Genomic DNA, 22,760 nt, shown 5'->3' with positions numbered 1-22,760 from the left:
CATTAGTGGGAATGTCTCCTTAAACATAGCATCCACTTGTCAGCCCTGATGGATGAGACACTTAAAAGACATGAGTCCTCCCCCAGAAGTGTGAGCACCCATGACATGGTGGTAGTGACATCATGGTGTGATGTACATGACCACTCCTTCTGCAAAGACACTGACCTGTCACTGCCTATGAAGGGGACACATCTCAGTGAGGGGTAGTGATGGAGGTGTGCAAAAATGCAGGAGCTGGGAACCTAGAACCCGGGCTCCTTCCAGAGGCTGAGCTCAGCCACCATCCAGGGACCCCCCAGGCTTCTCACTTCTGAGCCTCCTCCACAATTGTTCCAGACCCTTCTCACTGGTTCATTTCAGGAGCCTACAGGACATTAACCTGAAACTTTCTCTACTTCTTCTTAAACATACACATGCACACACACACACACACACACACACACACACACAAAACCTCAAGAGACTGAGAAATTATGTTCTCTGGAAAAGCAAATGGCCATGGACAATTTCCAAAAGTTAAGTGCAAAAAGTATGATGCTGATAGATGATCTGTTGGAAGCACAGATTCAGGGATTGCCTGGGTGGATTCTTCCTTTACAAGGCCAGCAAACAGTGTTACATGTTGAAGCACAATCCTCAAAAAAATATGTGTTGGGTCCAAACCCCCAGTGCCTCAGAATGCGACCTTATTCGGGAATAGGGTCTTTGCAGACGTCATTAGTCAAGAAGTTATACTGAAGTGGGAGAGGCCCCTAATTCAATGACCAGTGTCCCCGTAAGAAGACAGAGGTGCTCAGGAGAAGACACGTGAAGACAGAGGCAGAGGCTGGAAGGAGGTGGCCACAGCCAGCTCACCCAGCAGGACCTGCGGAGGCTGGGAGCCAGGCCGGGAAAGGAGGCCCTCAGAGACTTTGGAAGGAGACAACCCCACCCATTTTGTGATCTTGGATTTGTGTCTCCAGATTTCAGGAGTATTTTCTGTTATTTTAACCACTCAGTTTATGTAATTCACATATGTTCTCTTTCATATTAGAGCCTCAGACCAACCAGCTCTCAGCAATTTAAGACAATGAAGAGGGCAGGAAAAGCCTTGTCCCAGGACCCAGGCCAGTGACAGCCCGAGGACCAGTGCAAACGCCAGGGCCCGGAGCCCAGCTCGGGAGACCTGGAGTGGACAGGCCTGGGGCCTGGCTGGGGACCTGTGATCTTTTAAATCTCTGAAATGTTCTGGATGAGAACCAGCAGCTAAATATCATTGGCCAAAAACCTTCCTTCCCAAGCTCTGGTCAGGACTCCTGTCCTTGTTTATACCTTGCCCCCAGAACCCAGAAGTTCTTGAACAAGAAAATAGAGAGACAAAGAAGGCCATCCAGATTAGGAAGAAATGAAATAAAAAGGGAAAATCAACTAGGATTAGGTTTAACTGCAAGAAAGAGAAAACCTCAAAGTAGCTGTACATAGAAAATGGAAGTTTCTTTCTGGCATAAAAATGGGAGGTCAGAGCTCAAGCCTGGCCCCACAGCTTTGCTCCAGGGTGTTCTGGGGCATCACTTCCTTCCAGCTCCCATCTGGATGGTCCTCATGGCCCCAGGTGGTGGCTGCCTGCAGCCACCTCCCCTGCATGTCAGGCAGCTGGGTGTGTACCAGGTGTGTATAAGGAGGGCATTTGACACTCCCTTTTGCATCTTATTAACCAGAGTTCACTCATGCAGCTACTCTTGCTGGGAGGTTGGCTGGGAACTATAGTTTTTCCTGGCAGCCACCTGTCCTCTAAAAACTGAGGGTTCTATTACCATTGAAGGAGGGAAGAACAATTATTTGGGGACAGCTAGCAGTTTCTGAATCAAAGCCAGGTTTAGTTGTCTAACCTGAGTCACCTGCTCACCTTCAGACCGAATCAGGGGTCCCCAGGACATCTGGTGCATCACGGATGGCTCGCTGCTTCTCAGTGAGCGAAAGTCATCACAGTTCTGTTGTTTTAATAGGAAAAAAGTGTTCACATTAATTGAACAATGGTTATGAGAAAGGTACCCACTCTCAGGGATGGTGTACTGATTCGCACACACTCTTCCCTGCTAGAAATGTCAAGTCATGATGGATGAGTTCAATCAGGGGGGAAGGATGTTGGGGAGGCCATATCGCCTGGACCAAAGGGCTGTGCCATGCTGGATGCCCAGTGGGATGAGGGGAGGACTAGGCGGCAGGCGGGTTGGAGGAAGCAAGATGTAGCCCCCTGAGCTGTCTCCATTTACTAGCTCTGGCTTCATTTCAGTCACCTTTGTGTTCTTCACAGCCTGCTGTAGACACTTGCTCCTTTTAATGGCTTTGCCTTACAAAAAGCTTCAGTGACATAGAATCTACTTACTATATACCTGTGACAGAGAGCACTATGCTCCCCGCCTCCAAAGATGTTACAGTCCTAACCCAAGTACCTGTGGATGTGACCCTATGTGGGAATAAAGTCTTTGCAGAGGATCCAGGTAAGATGAGTCCATTAGGGTGGACCCTAACCCAGTGTGATTGTGTTCTTATAAACAGGAGACATTTGCACACAGACACAGGCACGCACAGAAAGAAGATGTGTGAAGACATAGGGAGAAGGTGGCACTGATCAGCCAGAGAGCCAGACCTCAACAGATTCTCCCCACAGCCTAAGGAGGAATAACCTGGCCAACACCTCCATCTTGGACTTCCAGCCTCCAGAGCTGTGTGCGGAGAGATTCTGCTATTTAAGCCTATGGTACTTTGTTACAGCAGGGCTTCCCAGGTGGTGTTAATGGCAAAGAACCCTCCTGCCAATGCAAGAGATGCAAGAGATGTGGATTCAATCCCTGGGGTGGGAGGATCCCCTGGAGGAGGGTATGGCAACCCGCTCCAGTATTCTTGCCTGGGAAATTCCATGGACAGAGGAGCCTAGCGGGCTAGAGTCCATAGAGTCACAAAGAGTTGGACACAACTGAAGCGACTTCGCACGCACGTATGCACACACACACTTTGCTACAGCAGCCCTGGGAAGACAATACAACACCTATCCCAAAGGAAGTTGGAAAGAAATATGTGAAGCCCATATTATAGAGAATTTGAGAAGTGGCAGCTCCTTACCGAGGCTATCATGGCCATTAACATCCTTAGTGTTGCAACCTCCCTGGTGGTCCAGTGACTAAGACCATTCCATGCTTCCAAAGCAGGGGGCCCGGGTTTGATCCCCGGTCAGGAAACTAGATCCCATATGCCCCAACCAAGAGTTCACATGCCACAACTAAAGATCCTGTATGCCACAACTAAGACCCAGTGCAGCCAAACAAATAAATAATAAAACACCCTTAACATTTCTAAGGGGCCGATGCAGGTCAGGGTCCCTCCACAGGCAGGCACTGGGAGTCTGTGCTCCTTTCCTCCTGTTGTTCCAGAAGATCTACTGTTTGAGAAAAAACGACAACAAAACCAGGAGTCACTGGGCTTCTTCTCCTGTGCATTCAGAGGATGCCCTGCTGCTGATCACCCTGAAAAAACACCCAACTTCTGTGAGACGTACAGGAACAAGTGTGTCCCCCCAAAGGAAAGAGAAACAGGCAGTGGCTGACCCAAGACCAGCAGAGCCCTCCACGCCATCCTCCCCCACAGGTGACACGTGACAGTCACTGCACCTACTCGTCTGTGGATGAAGAATAACTCTCCAACCCAGGAACGAAAAGTACAATTCAATTTCAAAGGTCTAAGGAAATGAGATTGTAAAGTCATTCATAATCCCAGCATAAATGCTGAATGAGAAAGAAAAAAAACTGATTAAATAGCGTAATGGCTAGGATTCAGTAGTGTTCCATCGACTTGCTAAAAAGAATTTCAAATTAAAACATTTTTACACCTAAATATGTGTTCAATCACCTTGAAGAGAAGCACTACAGCACTGTAAGAAGGAAGGTCTGATGTGATGGCCAGTGGAAGGGTATGGAGGGGCTTGGTATGAGTATAGTATGACCCAGGAGGGGCTTCAGTGAACCACCCAAAGACATCGGTGTTCCACCCAAGACTGCCCACCATTAAGACCTCATTTCATGCCTTTTAAAAGCCAATTCTGTGGGGCCCAGCACTTCCTCCATGAAGTCAGGTCCCAGAGCTCCCCAAACCCTGGGCTTCTGATTCTGGAGCCTCCCTCCTCATAGCATAGAGAGTGAATCCAGAGGTTTAGAATAGCAAAACACCTACTATTTTGCACGTGGCTCCGGGGGATTCCATGCAGATGCGGAGTTTGCAGTGCAAATAGACTATGGAGTTGTTGATGAAGGAAAAGATTTTCAGCTTAAACCGGGCCTTGTCGGAGTTGCCATTCTCGATCACGTTTGTGTGTGTATTGGGGATGGGGCAGCTGGGAAGAGAGAAGGTGACTCATTAGTTCTAAACTGGCCCTCCTGTCCTTGTTGCCAGATGAATTCCTTACATTGCACCTGAGTGCAGCTGGAGCATGCCCACAAGTCTCCAGGAAGACAAGGATGGCTGGGTCTCCAGTTCCCAACAGGAGGGTATCCTGAGGGCACTGCCTAAACCCAGGTCTGCATCCACGTGTGTCTGGGAATTCTCTTGAGAGTCCTTTTGACTGTAAGGAGATCAAACCAGTCAACCCTAAAGGAAATCAACCCTGATTGAATGAATGAACCCCCTTGAATATTGGAAAGACTGATGCTGAAGCTGAAGTTCCAATACTTTGGCCACCTGATGTGAAAAGCCAACTCACTGGAAAAGACATTGATGCTGGGAAAGATTAAAGGCAGGAGGAGAAGGGGACGACAGAGGACAAGATGTTGGGATGGCATCGCTGACTCAATGGACATGAGTTTGAGCAAACTCCAGAAGATGGTGAAGGACAGAGGAGCCTGGTGTGCTGCAGTTCATGGGGTTGCAAAGAGTCAGACATGGCTGAACAACTGAACAACAACAAAATCAGGCTACACAGCAGGGGGCAGGTGCCCAGCTGCCCTTGAGCCCTCACCTGTTGTTAATGAAGCCAAACATGACCGGGTCCCTGGCGTTGCTGGATGGCGTGGCCCAGCACTCAGTCAGGACCACCTTCAGGTTGCTTTTCTGCTTATAGAGCCCTACTTCAATCTTGACGTCATCGCTGGCAGACACGCTGTAATTTTGAGGAATTGGAGAGTCTCCAATAAATAACTGCATTTCAGTGATGAAACTTCCAGCACCGTAGAGGTCCTCAATGATGGTGTAAACCCTGCAAGACAGTGTTTGCAGGGGTCTGCTTCTTTGACCCACTTGTTCCCATTCCTCCCCAAAATGCAACTCCAAAGAAGGGTGGAAATAAAAGAAGACCATCCAGTGAGAACAAGCAAAGAAAGGCTATTTTTTTTCCCAAGCTGGCTGGAGCTGGGGCCAAACCCTGTCACTAGAGCTTGATGGAGACCTGAAGGCAGGGAGAGGGGGTGAGTTTCACAGGGGAGTGGGGAGCTCAGATGTGCCCTGATGGCATCCTATGTGACTGGCTGGGGGAGCAGACCTGACTTTCTCTGGTTGGTTCAAACTGGAAATGGGGACAAATCTAGGGAAACTGGCAGTTAATCAAGTCCTAGCCAGTATCCATTTGTATGTTCAGTCTCTCAGAAGGGTCCTCAAGTAACTGAAGCCCTAAAGAAACCCCCAGGTGAAGGTGCTGGGAGGAGCATGAGCCCCGGGGAGTAGGGAAGAGACCTTTGCACTCACCCCCATTCGGGCGTGTAGCCAGATGAGGTCAGGAGGTCATTTTGGAAGGCGCAGTGGATGGGGCTCTCGATCTTCATGTGGTGGATGATGCCCTCTGGGGACACGTCGTTCCTCAGCGTGGTCCTCACCACCGTAGTGGTCATGTTCTGACACAAATGGGAAGTGAGTGAGCTCCCGGCCCCAGTCGGCCTCCAGCATGGCTGCCGACCACGGCTCTGGTGCAGGGGCTGTTTAAAGTTTATCCCCTCCGAGTGTGAAAACCCTGACAACTTTTCCCCAGTATAAATTGCAGTAGCGAACTTAACATTGTGACACCTGGTTTAGCCTATTTCCTGTGCTCATTTTCTGCATTAAAAGAGAGCCAGAGACAAACCAGATCAGACAATACCCCAAACTACAGATCAGGCTCCTGCCCAGATATTCCTCAAGGGCATTTCTGAAAATGAGAGTGCAGAGCCCTCACCAAAGGAATCAAGATAAAATAAATTGGTTAAAGTCTGTGACTCAGAAAACTGCATTGTAATTCTGGGGAGAATACCACAGAACCAAAGGTCCAGAGGGCAACCTAAAGAAAATGAATGTGATCTGGAAGAGGACTGGGGGATGTGAGGTGATAATGCAGTTCACGCCTGAGGACATGAGTCCCCAGGGAACATTGTGATGTCTGTTAGTATTAAAGAGGTTAAGCCCATAAACAGAAATGCAGAGCAAATCGGTTTCAAGCTAGAGAAATGACCCCAAGGTCAGCTGGTATTAAGGACTGGCTGCTCAGAATGTGAATGTTTAGCAGAAAAAAAAAAAAGAGAGAGAAGATTTTCAGGCAGTTGTGTACCAACCAGTGCAAGGAGATGGGCTTGCCAACATCAAAGAGAGTTCTGAAATTTCTCGAGTCAAAAGCAGAGATGAAAACCCTGAGATGTGCAGTTTCATCATTTGATCCAGTGGAGAGCATTATAGGAGGAAATAAGAATGTCTGTGAAATTGCCATCGTTATACTGAAGCCAAAGTCTTTTGTTTGACAAAATGCCTGAAGTTGTAACTATCTGTTTGAGTTGTTTTAAGTGCTAGTGTCTTAGAGTTTGATTGTCATGGTAGTGGCCTCCCCAAGATCAATACCCCTTATTGACACCTTCAAAAGTATCACTAGAAGGACAGAGCCCAGGACCAACCAAGAACAGCCTGGGTGACCTGTGGCTGTAAAGCTTACTGTGCACCATGGCCAGTGATCTGTTAAAGTCCCCAACCTTAACAGTTTAGAACTGGACAAGGAAAATTTTGTGTGAAGAGGAAACAAGAGGTGTGGCTGAAAATTATGCCAATGAAGAAGTTAGAATTAGAGTTGGTGGAAATACATAGCCAAGTAAAGTAAATGTTATTGGACTGCTTGAAGGACGATAGAGCAAAGCAGAGGATGAGCCATATGACAAACGGTCTAATCCTGAAAAGGTTGCCAGTAAAGCATTTGCTGAAAATAGAGATTCTGAGATTACCGATACCAATGTGACCTGTGCATCTAACTGACAAGAAACCCAATGGACAATTAAGCCTTGACTTGAGTGTGTCTGAAAACGAAACTTCATCTGCAGGACAAAGCTTGGAGGAGTAGGAAGGGAATTTCTGCTCTCTGATGATCAGAAAGTCCCTGAACAGAAGGACATTTTGAATTATCTTTCCTTCTACAGCTACTGCATCTACTCCTTACTTTCTGTTTTATAATAAATTATAGAATGTATATGTTTTACTTGTGTGAATATTAAATAGACCTGGACAAACTGGTTAAGTTGTTTACATCAAAGAATCTTCAGCTCTTGAACATCACACTCAAAGCTGAAAGCATTTCCTCTAAGATCAGGAACAAAACAAGAATGCTCACTGTCACCACTTTTATTCAACATAGTATTGAAGTCCTAGTCACAGCAATTAGACAAGAAAAAATAGAAGGAATCCAAATTGGAAAGAAAGAAGTTAAACTGTCACTCTTTGCAGATGACATGATGCTATACATAGAAAATCCTAAAGTGAAAGTCACTCAAGCTTGACTTTTTGCAACCCCATGGACTATGTAGTACATGGAATTCTCCAGGCCAGAAATGGAATGGGTAGCCTTTCCCTTCTCCAAGGGATCTTCCCAACCCAGGGATAAAACCCAGGACTCCCACATTGCAGGCAGATTCTTTACCAGCTGAGCCACAAGGGAAGTTCAAGAATACTGGAGTGGGTAGAATAGCCCTTCTCCAGGAGATCTTCCCAACCCAGGGATTGAACCGGGGTCTCCTGCATTGCAGGTGGATTCTTTACCAACTGAGCTATCAGGGAAGCCCCAAAATCCTAAAGACATCACCAAAACCTCATCAATGAAATCAGTAAAGTTGCAGAAACATAATTAATATATAGAAATCTGTTGCATTTCTGTACACTAATAGGAGATATCAAACTAACTAATAAGCTATCAGAAAGAGAAAACAATCTCATTTACAATTACATCAAAAAATAAAATTAAAAACCTAGGAATAAATTTAAATAAGGAGATAAAATACTTGTACTCAGAAAATGGTAAGACACCGATAAAAGAAACTGGAGACAACACAAAAAGATGGACAGATATACTGTGTGCACGGATTGGAAGAATTAATATTGTTAAAATGACCCTTCTACCAGGGCAATCTACAGATTCAATGCAATCCTTATCAAAATAACCAATGGCATTTTTCACAGAACTAGAACAAAAAATTCTAAAATTTGTATGGAAACATAAAGACCCAAAGCAACCAAAACGATATTTAGAAAGAAGAACAAAACTGGAAGTATCATACTTCCTGACTTTAGACTATACTACAAAGCTACAGTAATTAAAATAGCATGGTACTGGCACCTAAACCTACACATAGATCAATGGAACAGAACAGAGAGCCCAGGAGTTAACCTACACTTACTTGGGAAATTAATCTATGAGAATACGTCAACTTTTCCAAAAAATGGTTTTGGGAAAACTAGACAGCTACATGCCAAAGAATCAAACTGGTTTACTCTCATGCCATTCAAAAAAATATGTTCAAAATGGATGCAGACTTAAATGTTAAACCTGAAACCATAAAAATTGTAGAAGAAAACATAAGCAGTATGCTCTTTGAAATTGGTCTTATTAGTATTTTTTGATATGTCTCCTCAGGAAATGGAAATAAAAGCACCAGTAAACAAATGGGACTACATAAACTAAAAACTTACATAATGAATGAAATTATCAACAAAACAAGGCAACCTACTGAATGGGAGAAGATATTTGCAAATGATACATGGTGGCTCAGTTGGTAAAGAATCCACCCGCAATGCAGGAGACCCAGGTTCAATTCCTGGGTCAGGAAGATCCCCTGGAGAAGGAAATGGCAACCCATTCCAGTATTCTTGCCTGGAAAATCTCATGGACAGAGGAATCTGGTGAGCTGCAGTCCGTGGGATTGCAAGAATCAGACACAACTTAGCAACTAACCCACCACATATCTGATAAGAGGTTAATATGTAAGACATACAAGGAATTCATACAACTCAACATCAAAAAAACAAACCCAATTTCAAAATGGACACAGGATCTGAATAACCCTAAAAAATGATGCTATCAAAATGTTGCACTCAATATGTCAGCAAATCTGGAAGACCCAGTAGTGGCCACAGGACTGGAAAAGGTCAATCCTCATCCCAATTCCCAAGAAGGGTAGTACTAAAGAATGCGCTTAGCATTAGACAATTGCACTCATCTCCCATGCTAGTAAGGTTGTGCCTAAGACCTTGCATGCTAATCTCCGCATTATGCAAATCAAGTACTTTAAGATGTACAAAATGAGTTTTTAAAAAGGCAGAGGAACCAGAGATCGAATCGCCAACTTTCACTGGACCATAGAGAAAGCAAGGGAATTCCAGAAAAACATCTACCTCTGTTTCATCAACTACACTAGAGTCTCTGACTTTGTGGATCATAAAAAACTGTGGAAAGCTCTTAAAGAGATGGAAATACCATACCATCTTAGCTATCTCCTGAGAAACCTGTATATGGGTCAAAAAGCAACAGCTAGAACCCTGTATGGAACAACTGACTGGTTCAGGATTGAGAAAGGAGTAACACAGGGCTGTCTGTTGTCACCCTGTTTATTTAATCTATATGCTGAGCACATTATGAAAAATGCCGGGCTGCATAAATTATAAGCTGGAATCAAGATAGGCAGGAGAAACATCAACAACCTCAGATATGTGGATGATACCACTTTAATGGCAGAAAGCAAAGAGGAACTAAAGAACCTCTTGATGAAGGTGAAGGAGGAGAGTGAAAAAGCTGGCTTAAAACTAAATATTAAAAAAACTAAGATCATGGCATCCAACCCCATCAGTTCAGTTCAGTTCAGTCGCTCAGTCGTGTTCGACTCTTTGCGACCCCATGAACTGTAGCACTCCAGGCCTCTCTGTCCTTCACCAACTCCCAGTGTCTACCCAAACCCATGTCCACCGAGTCAGTGATGCCATCCAACCATCTCATCCTCTGTCGTCCCCTTCTCCTCCTGCCCCCAATCCTACCCAGCATTAGGGTCTTTTCCAATGAGTCAACTCTTTGCATGAGGTGGCCAAAGTATTGGAGTTTCAGCTTCAATATTAGTCCTTCCAATGAACACCCAAGATTGATCTCCTTTAGGATGGATTGATTGGATCTCCTTGCAATCCAAGGGACTCTCAAGAGTCTTCTCCAACACCACAGTTCAAAAGCATCAGTTCTGCGGCGCTCAGCTTTCTTCACTGTCCAACTCTCACATCCATACATGACCACTGGAAAAACCATAGCCTTGACTAGACGGACTTTTGTTGGCAAAGTAATGTCTCTGCTTTTAAATATGCTATCTAGGTTGGCCATAACCTTCTTTCCAAGGAGTAAGCGTCTTTTAATTTCATGGCTGCAATCACCATCGTGGCAAATAGAAGGGGAAAAGGTGGAAGCAGTGACAGATTTCCTTTTCTTGAGCTCTAAAATCACTGCAGGTAGTGACTGCAGCCATGAAATCAGAAGATGATTGCTTCCTAGCAGGAAAGCTATGACAAATCTAGGCAGTGTGTTGAAAAGTAGAGACATTACTCTGCCTACAAAGGTCCATATAGTCAAGGCTATGGTCTCCCCAGTGGTCATGTACAGTCGTGAGAGCTTGACTGTAAAGTAGGCAGCGAGCGTGCCAATAAATTGATGCCTTCAAACTGTGGGACTGGAGAATATTCCTATGAGAGTCCCTTGGACACCAAGGAGATTCAAATGGTCACCCTTAAAGGAAATCAATCCTGCATACTCATTAGAAAGACTGATGCTGAAGCTGAAGCTCCAGTATTTTGATCACCTGATTCGAACAGCCAACTGATTGGAAAAGTCCCTGATGCTGGGAAAGAATGAGGGCAGGAAGAAAAGAGAGCATCAGAGGATGAGATGGCTGGATGGCATCACTGATGCAATGGACTTGGGAAAACTCTGGGAGATGGTGAGGGACAGGGAGGCAAAGGGACAGGGATCGCAAAGAGTCAGTCATGACAGGACAACTGAACAACAATATATGTAATGGAATACTACTGAGCCATAAAAAAGAATGGAATTTCAACATTTGCAACAACATGGATGGACCCAGAGGGTATTATGCTAAAGGAAATAAGTCAGACAGAAAAAGGCAAATACTATATGTTATCCCTTGTGTGTGGAATCTAAAATACAAAACAAATGAACAAACGTAACAAAATAGAAATAGTTATAGATACAGAGAACAAAGAGTGGTTGCCAGAAGGAAGGGAGAGAGGATGAGAGAAATAGGTGAAGGAGAGTAAGAGATACAAACTTCCAGCTACAAAATGAATGCGTCATGGTATGAAATGTACAGTGTGGGGAATACAGTCAACAGCTAGTTAATATCTTTGTATGGTGACATATCAGAACTAGACTTACATGGTGATCATTTTGAAATGCATAGAAATATTGAATTACTATGTTGCAACAGATACTAACACAGTGTTATAGGTCAATCATACTTCAAAAAGAAACAAACAGAGAAAAAGAGATTAGATATGTGGTTACCAGAGGCAGGAGTGAGAGAGGGGGAAGTGGTGAGGGTAATCGAAAGGTACAAACTTGCAGTTATAAGATGAGTAAGTACTAGAGAGGTAAGATGTATTACCTCGTATGTATCACAACATAATACATATAATTAGCCCTGCTGCACTTTATACATGGAAGTTGTTAGAGAGTAAATCCTCAGAGCTCTTTTCCCAAGGAAAAATAATTTTTTCTATTTTTTAAATTTGTATCTATATGAGATGATGGATGTTCACTACTTATTGTGATAAGTATTTTATGATGCATGTAGGCCTGTGTGTGTGATCAGTCATATCTGACTCTTTGCGATCCCATGGACTGTAGCCCATCCAGCTTCTCTGTCCATGGGATTTCCCAGGCAAGAATGCTGGAGTGAGTCGCCATTTCCTCCTCCATGGGGATCTTCCTGACCCAGGGATTAAACCTGGGTCTCCTGCATTGCAGGTGGATTCCTTACCTTCTGAGCCACCAAGGTAGTCCCTAGTCATTTTGTTATATACCTTAAACTTCTACAGTGCTGTATGTCAGTTATCTCTCAATAAAATTGGAAGAAAACATTTTTTAAAGAATCTTTAGCTCTTGGATAGTATTGGCCTCTCTAAGTTATTGTACAAACACTGAAATTAAAGTGAAAGTCATCATAATTTTTAGAGTTCATTTTCCTTGGTAGAGACTCCAGATGCATTAGCTTCTAGGAACAAAATCACACAGGTTCTTAAGTGAACGATTCAAAATGAAAACATTTAAACATCTTTGAATTTACACCTATCTCCTGTGATTGCTTTTTAAAGTAAAGTGCTTGTGTTCACATCTCCAGCTTCCCAAGTGGAGCTGCGGTAAAGAATCCTCCGGCCAATGCAGGAGACACAGTAGATGTGGGTTCAATCCCTGGGTCAGGAAGATCCCCTGGAAAAGGAAATGGCAACCCACTCCAGTACTCTAGCTTGGCCAATTCCATGGACAGAGGAGACTGGTGGGCTACAGTCCATAGGGTCACAAAGAGTCGGACACGACTGAGCAAAGAAGCACACGCGCATGTTCATCTTTCTGTGTTTTTGAATGATCTGCATGATGTTTATAAGTTCCGTGTTTTTTCAGTTCAGAAGCAGAATCTCATTGAGCACATCTGGTTTTACACAGCCATGAAGTCACATCTTGGATGCGCTTTATTAAAGACACCGAGTCTAGAGCATGTGTCCTCACAGCGGTGGACATCACGTGCCTCGACTCACATTGAAAACTGCCTCAGAAGACCTGGGCAGTCTCCTTCCATCATTGTGAGAATTTTACACAAACTGTGAAGACAGTTCTGTGCTCCAGGGAATCTTTGGGGCGTGGGCTCATCTCTGTCTCTTCCAGTGCTGCGCTGTGCTCAGTCACTCAGTTGTGTCTGACTCTTTGAGACGCCGTGGACTGTTTTGAGACGCCGTGGACTGTAGCCTGCCAGTCTCCTCTGTCCAGGGGATTTCCCAGGCAAGAATACTGGAGTGGGTTGCTGTTTCCTCCTCCAGAGGATCTTCCTGACCCAGGGATCAAATCCACGTGTTCCGTCTCCTGCATTGGCAAGTGGGGTCTTCACCACTGAGACACCGGGGAAGCCCTGTCTCTTCCTAGTCAGATCTAAATTATCTGTGTAGAGTGAATCTAGCTCAGACGTGAGACCCTAAATGTCACTTTTAATAAAAACTAGGAAGTCAATAAAATTTAACCAAAAAGAAAAGAAAAGGAGGCAGAACCCACTAACAGCATATAATCTGTTATATTTGTATAAGTAAGCCTTCAGGAGAATCTTAGTTTTTGACAAATTTCAAAACACATAAGAGCTCCTGTGGCTTCCAGGGCTTGGATATGACTCATAAGACATGAATTTCCTTTTGTTCTGAATGGGCTCGGAGTCTTACTGAACTTAATTGCTAAACCAGGTGTTTGTCCAGCTCAGAAAACAAGCAAGCAGGAGAGCTGACAACTGCAGCCTTCTCCTTGTCTCTGGGCCCCTGTCTGCCCTTCAGTCGTGTAGGTGGTGATGACTCCCCCGCAGGGCAGCCCAGGGCTCCTCCCGCCTGAGCACCACAGGCAGGAGCATCTTATTTATCGAATCTTTCCCTGGTTCTACAAGGCCTGCACCAAAGTGGCCCCGAAAACCGCGGCAGCAGCTTCGCCCTCATCTCCGTACACCCACCTGCAGGTGAGAGTCTTAGGGATCTTTAAGAAAGAGAACCATAACCCTGGTTATTTTCCAATTGTACTGGTTAGAGGGTTGCAGGGGGGCTGAGGAAGGCTGTGGTCACCAGAAATATCCTAACTGATCCTTCAACCCGGAGGCCCTGTTGTGGGTCTGAGGACCCCCCCAAGGGGCAGCCAGGCCCACAGGTCCCCGCTAACCCCCAGCTGCCTGGCCCGCCCTTGGCCTGGGGTCTGGCCTCCAGGCGGGCTGGCACTCTGAGCTGTGTTTGCACCAGGTCTCCAACCTCCCCTCCCCCAGCCCTTCCCACTCAGGCCCTGGGTCATGTCCCGGCCTCCTGCTTAGTACAACACTAATTCTGACCTTTTCAGCCCGAGATGCCGCCTCTCTGTGTCCTAGACTTGGGGTCATCAGCAAGATCAGGCCAGCCTGTGCCCAGGCTCCCCCGCCCCACAAGGGAGCTCACCCAGGGCTCCAGCCAGAGCCTCTGAGGGTCTTACCCTGTGCCATTGAGACCCTTGATGCTGCAGAGTCACAGAGGCTACAGGGTCCTCGGAGGCCAGGCAACCTTGACCTTGACCTACCCCTTAGACCTTGGTGAGCTTCCAGGTCCCATTGGTGAAACATGCATAATAATACCTAGGAGCTTCCCTGGTGGCTCAGAGGGTAAAGCGTCTGCCTGCAATACAGGAGACCTGGGTTTGATCCCTGGGTCAGAAAGATCCCCTGGAGAAGAAAATGGCAACCTATTCCAGTACCCTTGCCTGGAAAATTCCATGGACAGAGGAGCCTGATAGGCTACAGTACATGGGATCACGAAGAGTCGGACACGACTGAACGATTTCACTTTCTTTCTTTCTAATAATACCCATCCTGGTGCTGATGAGGGAGCTAAATAACCGGCCAGCAGGTCCCAGTACCCTCCCCACCTCTGTTCTAGGAAATGAAGCCAAAGACCCCCAGGGCCCTCCCCACCCAGCAGTGCAGTTAACCCAGCAGTTTCCCTGATAAAGACTACCCTCCCCCAGGGCCGTGGCCGACCCCCTGACAGACCCTCCCCAGCCTACCTCCAAAAGGGGGCCCTTCCCCTTGGTGTGGCCCTCCCACCCAGAGCCCAGCCTGTCCCACTGGCCAGAGCCACGTAGATACCCTCTATCATGCAAACTCTCCCCCACTCCTGGCCTCCTTCACTGGCCACCACCACTTGTCCCCGGCCACAGGCATGGTCCCCTCCATACGTCCCTTGGGACCATTTCAGCCTCCTTTCACAGGCTCCCTGCAGAGGCCTTTCCACACCCTGGGGCACGAGCTGGGTGCTAGGCTGAGTGCTGGCCTGGCCCCACTCGGCTTTACTGGGTGATGGCCCCCACTTCATATCAGGACCAAACATTTCTCCAAGGACAACCTGCCCGGGGCTGCTGCTTCTCCCCGAGTCCCGCCGCTGGCTGAACCCACCAGAATGCACTGCCATTGCCTGCTGTGGCCCTGAAAGCAGAGCCCTTGTGCTCAGGGGCCAAATGTGGGGAGTGGGGGGAGAGGGTGGGGGGAAGCAGGAGTGTAACCGTGGCCTAGAGACAGCCTTCAGAGACTCAGGACCTGGAGTCGTCAGCCCACCATATGGGGATGCTGCAAGCCAGAGATGTGGACGGGGGCCTGGGAGCCTGGCCCAGAGTCACCCCAGCAGTCGGTGGCGGGGGGAGACCAAGAGCCCCTCTCTGCACGTGAGATGTGAATGCCTTCTGTCCAGGACAAGCCCACTCCCCACACTGCACTGCAGAGGAAAGACCCTCAAATAAAATTTTGGATGGCCCTCCAGCCAGGTAACCCCCACCAACGCACTCACACACACCATTATTCATACATTCTTCACAAACATTCCCCCCAACACACATGAACACTGACATATTGTCATACACAAACACACATGCACACAAGGCTCCCAGCTTTCCTGCCACTTCACACACAACTGCTGACATACATGCACACAGACACATTGTCATACACAAACACACGTGTACACAGATTCCTTCTCATACACATGCACACGTGAACATACATGTACACACAGGCTCCCGGCTTTCCTGCCCCTTCTTCTCCCTCACTACCTCTCCTCCTGGCCTGTGCATCCAAATCACTGGAAGGATTTTATAAACGCTGACTTTGCACCTGTTCCCCCATGAGAACCCCACCCTGTTCTAACCCCTGGCTCGGTCCCGCACTCAGAGTCAGAGACTCCGCGGTGCAGTGTCTTCCCAGCCCCCTAGGCCGGACGCTGACCCTCCCCACCCCGAGATCAGATGCCCGGAGCCTCCTCCCCAGCCTCACGCTCTGCAGGGTGGTCCCACACTCGCTCCACGCAGCTGCCAGGATCACGTGAGTGCTGTTCCGGTCCCTGATGCTGCAGGACGGTTGCCCCAGGTAGAGCGATGACTCGGGGATGCCCTCCTGCTGCAGGAAGCGCCTCTGGATGGCAATGGCCACCTTCTCGATCTCGCAGAGCACCCTGGCCGCCCCCGTCAGGTTCAGCCGTGGGGACAGGCCCTGGGCGATGGGGAAGTCACCTTGCTCAGAGGCAGCTCCAGCTCCCATTGGGGTCGGGCGCTGTTCTGAGCCAGGGGCCTGGGTTGTGTTGCCAGGAGAGTCACCTGCAAAACAGGAGGAGACAGAAGCATAGAGCGGGTCTCTGTTTAGGGTCAGCCATGTGAGCCTGGCCAGCGGGGTGGCACAGGGCAGGAGGGTGTGGGCAGAAGGTGGACAGCAGATGGGAAGCACTCACACCCTGTAGCCATGCATGATGAGGTTACACATGCTGGCACGGCTGCACACATACATGTGTTGTATGTTCCCGCCAGCCCAAGCAGCTGGGCATGCCCTGGCTCACTTTTGCCTCCGTGGCCGGGGAACTGTGGGGCCCTCTGCCCTCCGAGGCTGACATTGGGTGTGTGATAAGTCCATGGACTTGGGACCAGTCATCATCCCCGGGGGCCCCTGAGTCTTCACTGTAAAATGGGTTATGAAAGACTTCTATGGTGGTCCAGTGGTTAAGAATCTGTCTGCCAATGCAGGGGACATGGGTTTGATCCCTGGTCCAGGGAAGATCCCACATGCCACAGAGCAACAAAGACCTTGTGCCTCAACTAGAGAGTAGCCCCTGCTCGCTGTAACTATAGAAACCCACGCACAGCACCAAAGACCCAGTGCAGCCAAAAATAAAGTAAATAAATAAGTAAAACAGGTTAATGAAGTTCACTCTGGATCCTCAGATTCCTCACTCAGCTCAGCTCACTCCTGCTCAGCTTCCCACTTCCCTCAAAGCACGCTCACTTTCAACCTCTGGGAGAGCACAAGGCTCTGTAAGAACATCCTCCACCCTCTGAGGGCAGACCCAGGACACGCTCAGCCCTCCCGGGGCCTCTGCTACAGCCTGGCTCCACCACCTGCCCCCCTGACCCTGCCATCCCGTCTCGAGGCGCTCACCAGCTGCCTGGCCCCAGGCGGCAGCCCAAACCCCTGTTCCCAGTGCTCTCAGCCTTCTCAACTGGCCTCATCTGGCCTTGGTGAGCAGCCTGCTCCAGCTCTCCCGCACACCTCCTGCAGGCACTGCCTGCTGCCAGCCCAGGTTTTGTGCCTGGACCCAGCCCACCCTCAACAGCTCTGTTCTCCCTGCTGCACCCACCACCGCACCCCACCCCTCAGCAACCCCCTCTGCGAGATGCCGACTGAGCCGTCCTTTAAGACTGGCGCTAAGACACCTCTTCCCTGCCCACACCCATGGGACTGAAACAACCTAGTGTCCTCTGGGCCTCCTGCTTCTACCTCAAGTAGCCCACATCTTGCATCCCCTGAGGCATCCTGTTCACTCCTATAAATGTCTGTCTCCTCCATTTGACCACAGATCCCTAGAGGGCAGGGGTCATCTCAGGGTCAACAGTGAATCCACAAAGGTCCTATTTAGTGGAAGAAGTGCTGCATGGACTGTGGGGCTAAGTAGAAAGATTTCCACGGGTCATCTGTCACACAGACTTGGGTTTTGAAAGATCGTCTTTCAGCATCTGAGAGGACACACCTGAGTGGTTATGTTCTCATCACGGGCATCAGAAGCACTTAGGAGATGAGGTGCCTCCAGAAGGCTGGAGGTGTGTGGAAGGATGGGGAGGTGCCAGAACATACACATGTACACACCCATGCACACCCATGCACACATACACGCATATGTATCTACACATGCACATGTGTGGCACACACATGCACACACACACTCCAGAAACTTGCCCAGGACTTAAAAATATTTAGAAAAGACGCACTTTGGGGATGAGTGTCCTTAAAAGAACAGACTATCTGATGGTATTCCAGACAAAAGATCCTGATAATATTACCTTTGCAGGGTCTTCCAGAAAATTCCACCAGGAGGTCAGGGGCGCCTCCCTCGCAGCTGCAGGTGAAGGAGCCCAGCGTGTTGTGGCAGGCAGAGCCCGGGGCACAGTCGTGCTCCTGGCTTGCACACTCATCATAATCTGTGGCATTCAGAAAGCAAGACGGGAAACCCTCATGGGGACCTGAGCATTGCAGCCATGCCACGATTCACAGCAGCTTGATGGGGAAGGTGCGTATTTGGGAGTAAAGTTAAAATTATCAAGTGACAGCAAAAATGGCCAGTTCTGGAGGGCTCAAGAGCAGGGTGGCACCATGAATTTCTACAGGGGATGGGGTGGGAGCAGGTGGCAGAAAGTCTGCTAAATTGTTCTGGAAGGAGGATTCCTGGACCCAGGTATGCTGGGGTGGGGGAGGGGCACAGCAGCATCCCCTCAGCTCCCTGGAGACCAGGAGACAAGGAGGACCCCACCCCCACCCTGGTCTCAGGCAGAGGGACCCCGCCACCCACCTGCTCTCATCTCTACACTCAGTTACTCATCTTATCAACAATAATGCAGCTTTACCAAAGAAAATGGATAAAAACTAAAAGGGCTTGTCAAAGCCTTCCATCTTTGTGTTTCATCTTTCACATACCATCTATTTGGGTCTTTTGTGCCTATGTCTATTGCGTTCTTAGTATTTTATTACCAATGCAAGTGATCACTCTATATTTGGGATATAATTCTTTACCAGATTGTTGAAATTATTTTTTGGTCTGTTGCTTACTTTACAATGGTGACTATTTTGTTTGATATGAGAGCTTGAATTTTTTATACAGGTAGCTATTCCAGTCTTTTTCTCTGTAGGCTTCACCCTTCTCATTCCAAAAATCAGAAATATATTCATCTGTATTGTCTTTGATTTTACTCATACATATAACTCTAAACCTTTTATCGTGTATTCTTGGGCATGGTATGTGCTAAGGATGGAATTGTGTGCCCTCAAAATCTATTTATTGAAGCCTTGACACCCAGTAGGACTGCAATTCGAGATGGGCCCTTCAGAAGATAATTAAGGTTAACTGAGATCATAAGAGAGGGGCGCTGATCTGATTAGGACTGATGGCCTTATAATAAGAGACACCAGAGCCCTCTCTCTATACATAGAGAAGAAAGGCCACACAAGGACACAGCCGCAGGGTGGCCCCTACAGGTCAGGAGAGGGCTCTCACCAAAATCAGCTGACATCCAATGTCTAGAATTGTGAGACAATAAATGTCTGTTGTTTAAGTCACTCCATCCATGGTTTTTGTTTTTGGTTTTTTTAAGTGACAACTTGAGCTAACCAACACAATATGAGAAGAGACTCTAAACTGCTTCTACTCCATGCTTTTCTTTTCAGTTATTCTTCCTAGGATCTCCTTGGCACCTGTGCTGGAGAGGAAGTCTGGCTGCAGAGAGGGACCTGTCTGCCCTCTGCCCATCCCACTGAAGAGCAGCAGCAGAAGAGGAAGCAGCAGGACGCAGAAAGGAGGCAGTGTCCCTGGGCATCCTGGCAGGTTCACCAGAAGATGTTTTCAACCCTTAAACCTTTTCAAAAAACCATAGTAGCAATAAGAGAGACAAGGGTCCTATAGATTTCCATTTTCATCCCATGCGAGGAAGCCCTTACGAGGAGGCGCATCTTTCAGAAACGAAGCCAGTGGGGGGATTTCACTGCCTCTTTTGGGGAGTGAGTCTCTATCGGGGCCTGGCCTCCGCCTACCCCCTATGAAGGTGTCGCCTCCAACCACCTCCAGCAGAGAGGTGTTCCGAAAGGCGGCCAGGAAAGCAGCAGACACCTCCCAGACATCCACGTCTGTGATGACCAGCAAGGTGAACTCCACCACGACGCTGCCATTGGAGATGCGGGTCACTTCTATGCGCACCCCACCTGTGTCCAGGTGCTGAAGCATGAAGGCTGGCAAGGAATTCCGCACCTTTAGAGAAACAGGGCTGGTGAGAAGAGCTGCCCCCTGAGAGAGGAAACAGGGTCCTCGTTCTGAAGTGGCTCCTCTGGGGACTGTGGCCAGCAGCAGGGCTGGCCTTGGGAAAGACGTCAAAGCCCCGGGTCAGCTCTGGCCTGGTCCCTATCTGCCAAGTCCCCAGGCCCAGCACAAATACCAGTGGAGTCTGAGACAATGAGTCCTGTCCTCCCTGCCACCCAGCCGGTCAGCACGGGGCTGAGTGCCCAAGCCCTACCCTATGGGGCTCGCAACCTGGTAGGGGGCTCATGAGGGCAGTTAGGATCTGCTGATCACTCTTGGCTCAGAGCCGTGGGGGTGAGGGATGGCTGAACGAGTGGTCAAAGGGAGGGACCCCACCTCCACCACTTGGTTTGTTCTAGAACAGTCTTTGTGATTCTCACACTGCAGGACATGCCCCTTTCTTTTTTGCCACCTGCCTTTCCAAATACCGCTTCCCTTGAGCATCCTAGTTGTTGTTGTTGTTCAGTTGCTTAGTCATGTCCGACTGTTCACGACCTCATGGACTGCAGCACACCAGGCTTCCCTGTCCTTCACTATCTCCCGGAGCTTGCTCAAACTCCTGTCCGTTGAATCAGTGATGCCACCCAACCATCTTATCTTCTGTCATCCCCTTCTCCTCCTATCTTCAATCTTTCCCAGCATCAGGTTCTTTTCCAGTAAGGCAGCTCTTAGCATCAGGTGACCAAAGTATTGGAGCTTCATCATCAGTCCTTCCAATGAAGATTCAGGACTGATTTCCTTTAGGATTGACTAGTTGGATCTCCTTGCTGTCCAAGGGACTCTCAAGAGTCCTGCCCTTATAAACCTTGCTTATTATTCTATCAGTTTGGACAGAATCCTGTATGTAATAATAACCATATTATTCCATTCTAACCTATCACGGCCTAAATGTGTAGAAATCTACCCCCATCATATGATGAGTTTTGAGTGATCCATATAGCGCAAATCTGCCATGGAAGAGCCCACCTCCATGGTCTGCGCTCATAAGAATACCTCATCTGCGTCTAAACTGCATGAGATTCAGGCACAGGCTTGTGGATTCCCAGCCTTGGGACAGCCAGTGTGAGCATATCACCCATGAGAGACTGTGGATGCTCAGGAGACCCCAAAGCCACCTGCAGTCACGTGGCTGCCACCATTGTCGTTTGAAGAACTGGTCTTCTCTGTCTCTGTCTCTCTTTCTTTCTCTCTGGGATTTCCAGAGAAGGTTCTGTCAGAGCCTCGGATTAAAGTCACTCTTGTCTGCATTACAAGCCAGTCTCAAAGCAAAGTTCCAAGCCCCTTGCTAGGAAGTGACAAAGAAAAAAGCTACACATTATCCCACAACATCTCAAAATGTGTCCCAATGTCCTATGTAGGTGTTAAGTTGCACAATTATTTGCTATCCAGAAATTCCAGATAGCAAACTGTCCCCCCAAATAGGCAAAAATATGAAATGTTTTTAAAAAGAAAGATTAATCAAGGAACTTGAGTGGTAATGAAGCTGTCTCATGAGGCCACTAGAGCCGTGTGATCTGATCTCAGTGATTGTTGCTTAATGTGATATGTATTGTTGTTAGGGGCCTTCCAGGTGGCTCAGTGGTAAAGAATCCACCTGCCAATGCAGGAGACACAGGCTCAATTCCTGGTTCAGCAAGATCCCCTGCAGGAGGGCATGCCAACCCACTCCAGTATGCTTGCCTGGAGAATCCCATGGGCAGAGGAGCCTGGTGGCCAGGCTACAGTCCGTTTTCAATCGCTAAGTTGTCTCTGACTCTTTGCAACCCCATGGACTAGAGCACACCAGGCTCCCCTGTCCTTCAGTATCTCCCGGAGTTTGTTCAAATTTATGTTTATTGAGTCAGTGATACTATCTAACCATCCTCTGCCGTCCTCTTCTCCTTTTGCCTTCAATCTTTTCCAGCATCAGGGTCTTTTACAATGAGTTGACTCTTTGCATCAGGTGGCTAAAGCAGTGGAGCTTCAATTTTAGCATCAGTCCTCCCAGTGAATATTCAGGACTGATTTCCTTTAAGATTGACTGGTTTGATCTCCTTGCAGTCCAAGGGACTCTCAAGAGTCTTCTCCAGCACCACAATTTGAAAGCATCAATTCTTTGGCACTCAGCCTTCTATACGGTCCAACTCATGATGTGCAACTATCGTTTAACCCAAGGAAGCTGGTGATATACACGTGAATCAGACCCTCAACAGCTCTTGAATCCATTCATACACTGGGCCAGGAGCTGGGGACCTCAGGATAAATAAAGCGGGATCCCAGACCCCAAAGATCACCAATGGGACAGTTCCTGGCGGCAGTATGCTTATTTTATCAGTAACGCTGATGGGATTGAAAAGAATCACCAAACATCGCAGCCACCAGCGTTGCTGAGGCTTCGTCCTGTT

The 22,760-nt window shown here is 47.9% G+C and overlaps 1 protein-coding gene and 1 pseudogene across 1 annotated transcript in view; one reads left to right on the top strand and one right to left on the bottom strand.

The window, feature by feature from the left end:
• The window catches only part of UMODL1 (uromodulin like 1), a 78,201-nt gene that overhangs the window by 5,428 nt on the left and 50,013 nt on the right, over positions 1-22,760 (bottom strand). The window contains exons 14-20 of the mRNA XM_081572607.1: positions 20,115-20,328; positions 18,374-18,511; positions 16,323-16,642; positions 5,710-5,855; positions 4,988-5,224; positions 4,207-4,366; positions 1,886-1,970 (exon numbers count right to left, since the gene is read on the bottom strand). Coding sequence (XP_081428733.1) covers positions 1,886-1,970; positions 4,207-4,366; positions 4,988-5,224; positions 5,710-5,855; positions 16,323-16,642; positions 18,374-18,511; positions 20,115-20,328 — 1,300 coding nt within the window. The remainder of the gene's footprint in view (positions 1-1,885; positions 1,971-4,206; positions 4,367-4,987; positions 5,225-5,709; positions 5,856-16,322; positions 16,643-18,373; positions 18,512-20,114; positions 20,329-22,760) is intronic.
• LOC145538329 (ubiquitin carboxyl-terminal hydrolase 1 pseudogene) lies at positions 5,906-7,435 on the top strand (annotated as a pseudogene).

The sequence above is a fragment of the Giraffa tippelskirchi genome, chromosome 2 (assembly GCF_054371585.1).
Source record: "Giraffa tippelskirchi isolate mGirTip1 chromosome 2, T2T-mGirTip1v1.2.pri, whole genome shotgun sequence".
NCBI classification, from domain to species: Eukaryota; Metazoa; Chordata; class Mammalia; order Artiodactyla; family Giraffidae; genus Giraffa; species Giraffa tippelskirchi.
Note: the sequence above shows the minus strand (reverse complement) of the source record. Positions and strands in the feature narration are given on the sequence as shown.